Below are 12994 nucleotides of genomic sequence, written 5' to 3'. Positions count from 1 at the left end.
TGGTCAAAGGAGGAGAAAGAGTGATAGAACCGGGGGTAAAGCAAAGAAAGTGTCCGACAATAGTGACTTGTGAGGCGGCCAGAGAGTCTGTCATATCTCGGTCCTATCCTCCAGGCAACGCTGTGGCCAAAACTGGGCTAAAAACTAAAAAAACTAAAAAATATTTCATCCAGGGAAATTTGGGTGAAAATGAAAAAAAGTACCCCAAAATAGTCCTTCATTAGCCAGCAGCAGTCCCCTGTCGACTCATGTGACATTCCTCCAGGGTTACATAGAACCAGGGTTTGGGCTCCGAGCCATCTCCGAGACATCTCTAGTCCGTGTTGATAATGGGGGAAATGTACCCCCAAAATAGTCCTTCATTAGCCAGCAGCAGTCCCCTGTCGACTCATGTGACATTCCTCCAGGGTTACATAGAACCAGGGTGTGGGCTCCAAGCCATCTCCGAGACATCTCTAGTCCGTGTTGATAATGGGGGAAATGTACCCCAAAATAGTCCTTCATTAGCCAGCCAGCAGTCCCCTGTCGACTCATGTGACATTCCTCCAGGGTTACATAGAACCAGGGTGTGGGCTCCAAGCCATCTCCGAGACATCTCTAGTCCGTGTTGATAATGGGGGAAATGTACCCCAAAATAGTCCTTCATTAGCCAGCAGCAGTCCCCTGTCGACTCATGTGACATTCCTCCAGGGTTACATAGAACCAGGGTGTGGGCTCCGAGCCATCTCCGAGACATCTCTAGTCCGTGTTGATAATGGGGGAAATGTACCCCAAAATAGTCCTTCATTAGCCAGCAGCAGTCCCCTGTCGACTCATGTGACATTCCTCCAGGGTTACATAGAACCAGGGTGTGGGCTCCAAGCCATCTCCGAGACATCTCTAGTCCGTGTTGATAATGGGGGAAATGTACCCCAAAATAGTCCTTCATTAGCCAGCAGCAGTCCCCTGTCGACTCATGTGACATTCCTCCAGGGTTACATAGAACCAGGGTGTGGGCTCCGAGCCATCTCCGAGACATCTCTAGTCCGTGTTGATAATGGGGGAAATGTACCCCAAAATAGTGCATCATGACTCAGCAATCATCACACTCAACTTTGGTGAGAACCGGGCAAAGGGGTCAAAATCCGTCAATGTGGGGGGTGTGAAACGGCTGTACGCGAGCCCTGGGGGGGGCACCCGGGACCGGGCAGTGCCCCCGGCAGAAGGAACCGGGTCAAACGGGCCAAAACAGGAAAAAAAATAAAAAGAAAAAGAACCAGGCAAAAGGGGGGAAAATGGGAAAAATTGTACCCCAAAATAGTGCCTCATGACCCCGCAGGAGTCCCCCGCGGACTCCCCTGACATTCCTCCATGGTCGAAATCATCCAACTCAACTTTGGTGATAACCGGGCAAAGGGGTCAAAATGTAAAAATTATACCCCAAAATAGTGCCTCAAAATCGGGTAGAGTCACCTGCAAAGTGCCCTCGCATTCCTCCATGGCTCAAAATGTCGAACTTAAACTATTTGGAGAACCAGAGAAATGTAAAAAATACGCCCCAAAATAGTGCCTCAAAATCGGGTAGAGTCACCTGCAAAGTGCCCTCGCATTCCTCCATGGCTCAAAATGTCGAACTTAAACTATTTGGAGAACCAGAGAAATGTAAAAAATACGCCCCAAAATAGTGTCTCATAATCGGGTAGAGTCACCTGCAAAGTGCCCTCGCATTCCTCCATGTCAAACTTTAAGTATTGAGAGAACCAGGCTGGGGCGTCCTTGCGCCACAAAATGAGGCCCACTCAAAGTGCTTGGTAAGCGGATACATTCTTCCATGATTTGCAACAGCCGTTATTTTTCTGAGTGCACCCAAAAACTGGGTTTCCGATTTCGTGCAGACGGTAGTTTGAAAAGTATGGATGAATCTTTTTGACAGAGAAGTGGAAATGAAGCCCAGGGACTTTTTCCCCTTCTCCGTTGTACCAACCATCGGAGAAGGGGAAAAATCGGCCCGAAGCGCCAATAGTCTGGCCCCCTTCTCCCGTTGGCACTCTGTCATTTTTTTGACAATTTTTCAAAACTTCATTTTTGATTATTTTAAGTTATAATTAAGCGTTTTCTTCAATTTTTTTTGCTTTCCACGGGTGGGGGCGCCTGGCAGGCCGCCTATGAGCACCCAAATTCGGTCTGGATCATCCAGGATTTGTGGGCTAAGCTCCATAAACTGACTAAATCACCCAGAGAGGTCACCTTTCTAGCCCAAATATATATAATACAAATACATTTAAATAGTAAAAGGTGCACTTGTGCTCTACATTACCCGGAATTTTATTTTCATAGCCCCATGATAGTGATTAAAAATCATTTTCATGGGAAAAAGTGTTAAAACGCCTGATTAAATTATATGCAGGACCCCAGTGAGCTCCAGACTATGTGCATTGTGTTGGGGAACCATATAAATGATAGAATAAATGCATTTAAATGCAAAAATAATGATTTTAAATCATTTTAGGGGGACAATTGTGGAGAGGAGCCTGAAAATGACTCTGCAGCAGGCTGCCTATGAGCACCCAAATTCGGCCTTCTTCACGGAACCACGACCCCTTCTGTGGAGGGTATTCTCGTGCCCCTGGTGAGCACACGTTGACCCAGGAAAGAGTCTTCAAAACACAGGTAAAAGTGTGTTAAACAGTGGGGTAACATGTTTGAAATGACAGCACACTGCTGCTGGTTGGCAGGCTGACTCACTTCACTTGTCTCACACACACCCTGGGGGGGAGAAAGAGGACACATTGACCCAGGAAAGAGTCTTCAAAACACAGGTAAAACTGTGTTAAACAGTGGGGTAACATGTTTGAAATGACAGCACACTGCTGCTGGTTGGCAGGCTGACTCACTTCACTTGTCTCACACACACCCAGGGGGGGGAGAAAGAGGACACATTGACCCAGGAAAGAGTCTTCAAAACACAGGTAAAACTGTGTTAAACAGTGGGGTAACATGTTTGAAATGACAGCACACTGCTGCTTGTTGGCAGGCTGACTCACTTGACTTGTCTCACACACACCCAGGGGGGGAGAAAGAGGACACATTGACCCAGGAAAGAGTCTTCAAAACACAGGTAAAACTGTGTTAAACAGTGGGGTAACATGTTTGAAATGACAGCACACTGCTGCTTGTTGGCAGGCTGACTCACTTCACTTGTCTCACACACACCCAGGGGGGGAGAAAGAGGACACATTGACCCAGGAAAGAGTCTTCAAAACACAGGTAAAACTGTGTTAAACAGTGGGGTAACATGTTTGAAATGACAGCACACTGCTGCTTGTTGGCAGGTAAACATTGTTTAATTGTTTAAGTGTTTTTAAATGTATGGAACAGTGTTTTGTCTCTTTCAAAACTCTCCCGTCATTGGCCGGATACATGGGGACGATTTTATATTCACTATGACCGTTACTATTCCAGTGAGACGAAGTACGTCCGGTGACGGGAGTGATCCCATGTTAATTTTGTCCAAAAACCAGAGCATTCCCTTATCCCTCGGCACTTAGTCATTTTTTCGACAATTTTTTAAAACTTCATTTTTGATTATTTTAAGATATAATTAACCGTTTTCTTCACTTTTTTCTTCTTTCCAAATTCGGCCTGGAACGTCCAGGATTTGTGGGCTAAGCTCCATAAACTGACAAAATCACCAAGAAATGTCACTTTTCTAGCCCAAAAATATACAATACAAATACATTTAAATAGTAAAAGGTACAATTGTGCTCCAAATGACCCGGAATTGGATTTATATAGCCCCATGATAGTGATTAAAAATCATTTTCATTGAAAAAAAGTGTTAAAACGCCTGATTAAAGCATATGCAGGACCCCAATGAGCTCCGGAGTATGTGCATTGTTTCAGGGAACCATATTAATGATAAAATAAATGCATTTAAATGCAAAAATAATGATTTAAAATCATTTTAGGGGAAAAAGTGTGGAGATGAGCCTGAAAATGACTCTCCAGCACCCCGGAGAACTACCAGTTCATCTGGTTTAAATATGGTGGGGAAAGTGGCATTAACTAGTACCCAGTACTGGGAGAGAACCAGGCTGCAGCACCTGACTTTTCAACCCAGGAAAAGTGTTTGAAAGGCGGGGGAAAGTGGTGTAAATAGAAGCAGAGTGTACCCAGAGAGCAGGCTGTGCAACACCTGACTTTTTAAGGCAGGAATAAGTGTTTGAAAGGCGGGGAAAAGTGTTTTAAAACGTCTGGAAGAGAGTTTCAGCCTGTCATTTTGCACGATATCATTTAATATTGAACCTCTCCTGGAAATGCACAGAATATATACATTTTCAGGAGAGGGTCAATGTTAAATGATATCGTGCAAAATGACTGGCTAAAACCCAGGAATAAGTGTTTGAAAGGCGGGGAAAAGTTGTTTAACCTAGGGCTGTGCGATTATGGCAAAAATCATAATCACGATTATTTTGGTCAATAATTGATATCACGATTATTAAATACGATTATTCATTGACTTTGAAAACATCCATTTATTGAACTTTTAAATACAAATAATAATTTGAACAGTATCTTTTTAACTGTTGATTTCCCTGAGCGTATAATTCAACTGAAAAACCAATACAAAAATTAATTAAATAAATGATACATTTATATCTACATTTAAAGGTGGGGTAGGTAATTTCGGAGAAACCAGCTCGAGTGCGTAGAATTTGAAAATACACAACCGGAGAAAATCTGCCACTTCCTTACAGAGCCCCTCCTCCAACACACACGAACGCGCACATGACCAATGAGGGCACGAGATAAGTTTGTGCACAGATGGAAGGCTGACAGGCAGGTAGGCCATCCAGTTATTTTAGCCGGGCCGGCTAAAATGATTGGTCGTGCTTTTTACAGTACTACGGCTTCCACAGATGACATTTTTTTATGGATTTTTTGTCAAAGCACTTAAGATATCCATTGCTATCGGGATGTTAAGAGCATTCCATGGAATATAACAAAAAGTGTATCTCGAGCCGGTTACTCAAACTTACCTACCCCACCTTTAAATAAATAATATCAAAATAATAAATACCAATAAACAAGATCAACAAATATTTTGGAGCGCACTTCAACAAGCTACTAAACATATATAAATATGATAAATAGTGCACTGTCACAACCCAGCAAAGCAAAATAATCGTTTTTTTCGATTATGTTGTTTTCGTAATTGTGGCAGGCCAAAATCGTAATTGCGATTAAAATACGATTAATTGCACAGCCCTAGTTTAACCTGTTAAGCCCGAGAGACCCCGGTACCTGGGCACTGCCACAACGTCTTGCAGGAAACAGTGTCTGAGGGCATGTTCATTTAATAAACTATGAATGTTTTATATCCATGTAACAGGAAGAAACTCATCTAACTGATCATTTTTTTTTTTTTTTCAAAAGAAAACCCACAATGCTAACACTGAGCCTCTGAATTAGCAACGAGCGAAAAATGCTAACAGATTACTGCACCGAAAATCACTCACAAAACCTTATTATTTATCTTTTCTTCACATCCATGACATCGATTCACATCGTGAGGTGACACAGAATCGATGGGTACCCTCATTATCACTGAATTATACAAAATCGCGACGTTATAAGCAAAAACAGACATCAAAACATTTGACGCTAGGTAGGTAAAAATGCTAACAAGGTTACCTTGGCTCTGTAGTATCTCCAAAGTGGCATTAAAACGATAAAAACGCTGCTGAAGTTAATCCATAGGTTAAATCCAATGTGTCTGTGTCCCTTTGAAATGATTTCTGATAATCCATGGGCAATGAGATTGATAATCCATGCTATTCCGTTTCTAGATGTCAGAGCTAGACTGTAGCTTCACTCTAATGCAAAATTACATGCGCAAAGCCCCCACCTTTTTTTTTCACAATGAGTGTGTGTGGGGGACTCCCCCTTCGATTATATTGGCTCTAACAGTCAGAAAGAGGTGTCAACCATCAAAATCGAGCAAGGGGGGCCAGAGATATGGAAAATCCACCCAAATGACGACAGAAGTGTTTTTTTTGTTGCTAAATCTCTCTAAAAAGGTCAAATGTCACTTGTTTTGCATCAATCTTGATACAGGGTACTTATTATATGTTGTACTTTGGATTCCTAAAGCTTTTAGTCTACCTTACCATCATCCAAGGGTAGTCTTACACTATAATTTACAGTTTTTTACTATGTAAAATCTGAATTTTCTTTAAAATAAAAAACATCTATATTGATTATGACTTTTCTATATTCAACTCACATGTTTATCATTACTTTGAGAAAAAAGATTATTAATTTAACCCTTTTAGAAGGGAAGATATGGTCATTTGTTCTGGGAATGTCATTTTCGAGCCTGAGTCCTGAAAAACAGGCTCAGGGCTTAACAGGTTCAAATAGTCTGATACCTCCAGGGCACATCACCGCACTTTACAAGCCAGGGAAGGTGCCTGAATCCTGGGTAAACATTGTTTAATTGTTTAAGTGTTTTTAAATGTATAGAACAGTGTTTTGTCACTTTCAAAACTCTCCCGTCATTGGCCGGAGAAATGGGGTCGATTTTGTATTCAATCTGACCGTTAATATTCCAGTGAGACGAAGTACGTCACATGGCCGGAGGGATCCCATGTTAATTTTGTCACAAAACAGGAGCATTCCCTTGCTCTCTGCATCTAAACAAAAAATGGGCAAAATGTGGCACCCTGGGCTTTCCATACCCAATTGAACGAGAGACGCAGCTAAAGCTGGGAACTCAAAATGCTAATGATAGCTCGAGCACAACGCCACAAGCAGAACTTTCAAAAGAGCATAATAAGGGCAACTTTATGGGAGAGGAAGCGGGAACACTGTCGTCACCAGAAAGTCAAAGCCAAACAATAAACAAGACAGCAATCAGGACAACTTAGCTGGGAGAGGGTGCGGGGACACAACCATCACCAACAACAAGTTGACACAAACCTGTCCGTCGAGGCTCTGCACAGCGCACAGCCGGCCACAGCTCCTGGAGGACGCGTTAACAACCTGTAGCTCCGACTGTCAGTCGCGAAGCTGCACACGGCCAGCTGCATGCAGAGAAATCCCTCAGATCAAATGTTCAAACCTGAAGAATGTAGCCGCGGTACTCTCGCACAGCAAGAAGATGAAAAGGAACAGATCCTCTGATGACGAGGAATCTCAGCCAAAATGTTTGCTTTAAAAAAACAAAAAACCATAAAGCTTAAAAAGATGGGGAACAATGAGCAAATAACCCCCAAAACAAGATTATTTCTAATCATCCACCCACCTCCTTTTCTGAAAATCATATACTGATCCTAGAAAAACATAAAACATGTACAGTATATTACGATACGATACAATACGATATTACTTTATTTGACAGATCAAGTCTGAAATTTGACTTGCGTCACAGCAGCTCCATATTGGCCATTTAAGGACATGTCTGGCTTTTCAGGGGAAGTTCTGCTGTGATGGCTTTAGATTAGGGTATTTGGGCATCCATCCAAACAGCATGACTTTCTCAATGATGATTATTTGAAGAAAAGTTACATGTAAAATATAAAATAAAATTAATACATCTTGTCAGCGCTGGGCATGCTCTCTCTCTAATAGCAAAGTGACGTATGGTAGAAGGAGGGAAGCGTCTGAAAAACGTTATAAACCAGTGAGAACACACAGTACAGTTTGCCCACTTGGAGACAGTTGATGATGGAGATGTCTCTTATTGGTCTGATACTGTCTATAGGTTTGTGTGAGCTGAAGTCAGTTCTTGTTCTGAATAGTTTTGGGGATGGTGTGAAACAAGCGGCTGGGCTTACAGGGGATAGGACTGCTGCTGTGCTTAGCACTAATGCTTCATCTGTGACATGTAAGCTACAAGGTACAACTCGTCAACCTGCATTCTCTATGGACGGTGACTATGTCATTGGGGGTGTTTTCTCCTTTCACTATTACATGCACACAGTAAAGCATAACTACACCACCATGCCCGAGCCACTAAGCTGCGCAGGGAGGTTAGTACAGGGAGATTGTGGCTAGAATGTGGGCATATACAGTATATTGATGTGTATATTGTGAATGTGTGTTGCATTGTACTGTGTTGTATGTAAAAACTCTAAAAATAATAATCATTTATAAATATTTTTGTTTTTTACATATAGTGGATACATTTTTTCTATTTCATTTAAGGCAATAGTTTAACTGATGTATACATACTTAACCATTTGTTGAATGGAGAAATGTGAAACTTATGATTTATTGGACCATTGAATAAATTCAGCAAAGTTATTGTGAATATTGGATATATATCTAATCATGTGTTTGGGTTTTTGACAGATGAAATTCCCATAAAGCCTACAGAGATGCTATTAGTTATTATCCAGACTATCTCTTTGAATTTCAGTCATCTTGTAGTCTATCAAGTATTATCTTAAAATCTTAAAGTTTTAACATTAACACCGATGTCTTGGTGCAGCATCCACCCCCGTGGACTGCGCTTCTCACGTGCAATGGTCTTCGCCATCGAGCAGATTAACAACAGCACGGAGCTGCTTCCGGGGATCAAGCTTGGTTATGAGATCTATGACTCATGTGACTCGGTGTCCGTGGCGGTGCATGTTGCATTTCAGCTTTCAGGCGGACTAGACCCGGTGTTTAACACCGGCGACAAATGCTCAAAGTCTGGTATGGTGATGGCCGTTGTTGGTGCGTCTGCATCCACGTCTACCATCAGTATGTCGCGCATCATCGGGCCCTTCAACATACCTCAAGTAAATATTAAGAATTTATTGCAAACTGTGTTTGAGTCCATTACTTGTTTTGCCTCTGTCCCGTTAAATAACTGTTGTTTTCTTTAGGTGAGCCACTTTGCCACGTGTGCATGCCTGTCTGATAAGCAGCAGTACCCGAGTTTCTTCAGAACAATCCCGAGTGATAAATTCCAGGCTGACGCGCTGGCCAAGCTGGTAAAACACTTTGGCTGGACTTGGATAGGTGCTGTCCGGTCGGATTCTGACTATGGCAACAATGGCATGGCATCTTTCCTGCATGCAGCACGTAAAGAGGGGATCTGTGTGGAATACTCTGAGTCTATCTCTCGGACCCACCCACGTAGCCGGATCCAGAGAGTAGCTGACGTTATCCGCAGGTTTCTATATCACTGATCCTCCTTTAGTTCCCTGTGCTGACACTGACCTTCTGCACAGAAAAAACAAAACAAATTCTTTAAGTGATGGAACATGTTTTTATTACAACAGGAAATGTGCCAATATATCTGTTTATCATCTCTTATGTTTTGTTTTTCTTCATACTTATGATAATATTGTTATAAAAGACAATATTAGTCTTATATTATAACTATTATTTGTATATGTCATTGAACGTCCCTCCAGGTCAACGGCTAAGGTTGTTGTGGCATTTATTCCCACTGGAGATATGAAGATTTTGCTGGAGGAGCTGTCACGCAAGCCTTCCCCACCTCGCCAGTGGATAGGTAGTGAGGCCTGGGTAACCGACCCAGACATGCTGAGGTTCAGCTTCCTTGCTGGAGCCATCGGATTTGGCATTGAAAAATCTGTCATCCCAGGTCTGAGGGACTTCTTGCTGGATCTCTCTCCCTCTAAAGTGGCTGACTCCCCATTGCTTACCATGTTCTGGGAGGAAGCATTCAACTGCAGGCCGGTAAAAAGTGAGAAAGTTGTGCCAATTTTAAACATACATGATACTCACGGTAGTGTCTTGATTGTGTTAGTTTTTTACATTTTCTGTCTAAGTGAAGCTCCCTGAATTTATCAGCCTGTTAAAGACCAAACCCCAGATTTTGACTGAAAGGAAAATCTAATATTTGTAATGAAATACATGAGGCGGACATAAGGTGCATCTCGGTGAATGATCTCACAATGTGATGTTCAGGTCATGTTTATTAACAATGCTGTCTAATATATTGTAAATAACATACATGTACATTATTCTACATAGGCTATTATGCATTGATTCCAGACTGTTTATTTGTTTAGATGAAAGCTATTTATTCCTCAATGCACAACAATTTAGGGAAAGTCTCCCTTCAAAAATGGTCATAAAATAAATGCTGAAAAATAAAAAAATCACGCTCCAGAATATGTTTATCCAAAACAAATAGTGCAGAGTTAAAATATATCTAAAAAATATATATATAAATTGTGGAATATATTTGTTGACATGTTACAGTCATTGTAAAATAAAGAAGATGAACTTTAAAAAGGAATGTAGTAAATGTATGCTTTATGAGAAGTAATATATACACGGTATTACATTATATTACATGTTACTTGTTAGACGCTTTTATCCAAAGCGACTTACATACTCAATACTGTGGGCAATCCCCACAGGAGCAATTTGGGGTGAAGTGTCTTGCCCAGGGACACAACGACATGCTGACTGCAGTGGGGTTTGAACCTGTGACCATCTGATTCCCATAAGGATCCCCACTGCGCCACACGCCCCCTCATTACATTACATTACATGTTACTTGTTAGACGCTTTTATCCAAAGCGACTTACATACGGTATGTGTACATACATAATGTAGGTGAGTTAAAGTACAAGTATTTAAATGTAGAGGGACAGTATCAAAGTCCTGACTTCAAGAGTTCAGCAGTCTTATTGCGTGTTGAATCAAGCTGTGTAGGCCTGTTAGTGTGTTACCGTCTACCAGACAGCAGAGGGCAGAAAGTTTATTTCTAGTGTGATAAGGGTCTCTGATTATCCTGTACTGCTGGTTCTAGTGTCCATCATGCATCATTATAACAGGGCAAGTCAGTATTAAATAAAAGGAATACAAATGTTTCCTTATGCAATAAGTATTTGTCTGATGACTGATTTGTGTAAATATGAGCTGCTAAAATCAACTAATAACGTAAAAAACAGATAGACATAACAGTGATTTGAAATGTGATGTAAATCCTGCAATGCTTGTTTGGCAGGTTAAATAACACAATACACACATAAGAATGAATGAATGTAATTGTCATGGCTAAAAACACCTCCCTCTGTCTCTGTGTTTTTAGGTGAAGCCACGGACAGGAGTGTGTGTGATGGAACTGAAGATATAAAGACGCTCCAAAGCACATACACTGACACATCTCAACTTCGAATCACTAACATGGTGTACAAGGCTGTCTATGCAATAGCGCATGCCATTCATAACGCAGTGTGTCAGAAAACTGATTCTACTACACAGTGTGATAAGTTCACTAAGCTAGAGGCCAAAGAGGTCAGTAAAAATAATGATGTGCACGTCTATGTTATCAAATGAATGCTCATTTTACTTTTAAATTATTTATTTTATCCCCTTCACTGTCTTCCTTTACTTCATCCCTAGGTTCTTAATCAGTTGAAAAAAGTTAATTTTTCCCAAAATGGTTATGATGTGTCATTTGATGCCAACGGGGATCCTGTGGCCACATATGAGCTGGTAAACTGGCAAAGAAATGAGAGTGGCAGCATTGAGTTGGTGACTGTGGGGCAATACGATTCATCACTGCCGGTGGGCCAGGAGTTCCTTATCAACAGGAACCTCACCTGGGTGGAGGGTGGCACACAGGTGAGGAGCCCCAAAGCAATTATTTTAACATGCTACATTTTCATATCATCTCAAAGGGTATGATGTCTCATACCTCGGTACCTCATTAAAATTCCAATGTTACGAATAATGAGAGAGTATTTTTAACATGACATTTACGTTTTATTGTTTAAAATACATGTTTACTTACTTTTTTTTTTTTTTTAACCAAACAGAAATGTAAAAGACACAAAGAAAAACATTGTGAAGAAAAAAACATGAATCTATCCTTTTATAATTTTAGCTTCAGAGCACACTTGTCTACATGTGAGTTAATTTGTATATATGTGACAGGTGCCTGTGTCAGTGTGCACTGACAGCTGTCCTTCAGGAACTCGTAAAGTGCTTCAGAAAGGAAAACCCATCTGCTGTTATGACTGTACACCATGTCCCGAGGGAGAGATTAGCAATGCTACAGGTATTTGTTTTTCTAATGTATGTTTACAACATAAAATATAAATTCCAACTGCTTAAAGCTCTTTTCTTTTTTTCAGATTCCTTTGATTGTTTCCCTTGCCCCAAGGAATTCTGGCCTAATGCAGAGAGAGATACGTGTCTTCCCAAACCTGTAGAGTTTCTTTCCTTCAACGAGCCCCTTGGAATCGTCTTAGCTGCTTTTTCAATCGGTGGTGCCTGTCTCACCATTATAACAGCGGCTGTGTTCTATCGTCACAGGAGCTCACCAATTGTCAGGGCCAACAACGCTGAGCTGAGCTTCTTGCTGCTCTTCTCCTTGACTCTATGTTTCTTATGTTCATTAACGTTCATTGGAGCACCCTCGGAATGGTCCTGCATGCTGCGCCACACAGCGTTTGGGATCACATTCGTCCTCTGCATGTCTTGCGTTCTTGGAAAAACTATAGTAGTTCTGACGGCCTTCAGAGCTACACTACCAGGTAGTAATTTGATGAAATGGTTTGGGCCTTCACAGCAAAGATTGACTGTAGTGTCTTTCACGTTTATTCAAGTTTTGATATGTACTATTTGGTTAGTTCTTAGTCCCCCCTTTCCAATGAAAAACCTCACGACATACAAGGAGAGAATCATCCTGGAGTGCGCATTAGGATCAGCTTTGGGCTTCTGGGCTGTACTTGGGTATATAGGCTTACTGGCTGTCTTTTGCTTTGTGTTAGCTGTCCTAGCTCGGAAATTACCTAATAGCTTTAATGAAGCCAAGCTTATCACATTCAGCATGTTGATATTCTGTGCAGTCTGGATCACATTTATCCCAGCATATGTCAGCTCTCCTGGGAAATATACTGTGGCTGTGGAGATATTTGCCATTCTGGCCTCCAGTTTTGGACTAATTACGTGTATATTCGCTCCAAAATTTGTTATTATTTTATTTAAGCCAGAGAAAAACACCAAGAAACATTTAATGAGTAGGGGTTTGTAA

At 41.3% G+C, this 12994-nt stretch overlaps 1 protein-coding gene across 1 annotated transcript; it reads left to right on the top strand.

Moving 5' to 3' along the window:
* The first annotated feature begins 7968 nt into the window (after positions 1-7968).
* LOC117470587 (extracellular calcium-sensing receptor-like) lies at positions 7969-12994 on the top strand. Its single transcript, XM_034115403.1, has 8 exons — positions 7969-8012; positions 8474-8768; positions 8856-9145; positions 9390-9685; positions 11045-11250; positions 11359-11580; positions 11893-12016; positions 12093-12994. Exons 1-8 carry the CDS (start codon positions 7984-7986, stop codon positions 12992-12994), a joined length of 2364 nt encoding a protein of 787 aa, XP_033971294.1. The 5' UTR covers positions 7969-7983.

This window comes from Trematomus bernacchii, unplaced genomic scaffold (genome assembly GCF_902827165.1).
Source record: "Trematomus bernacchii unplaced genomic scaffold, fTreBer1.1, whole genome shotgun sequence".
NCBI classification, from domain to species: domain Eukaryota; kingdom Metazoa; phylum Chordata; class Actinopteri; order Perciformes; family Nototheniidae; genus Trematomus; species Trematomus bernacchii.
Note: the sequence above shows the minus strand (reverse complement) of the source record. Positions and strands in the feature narration are given on the sequence as shown.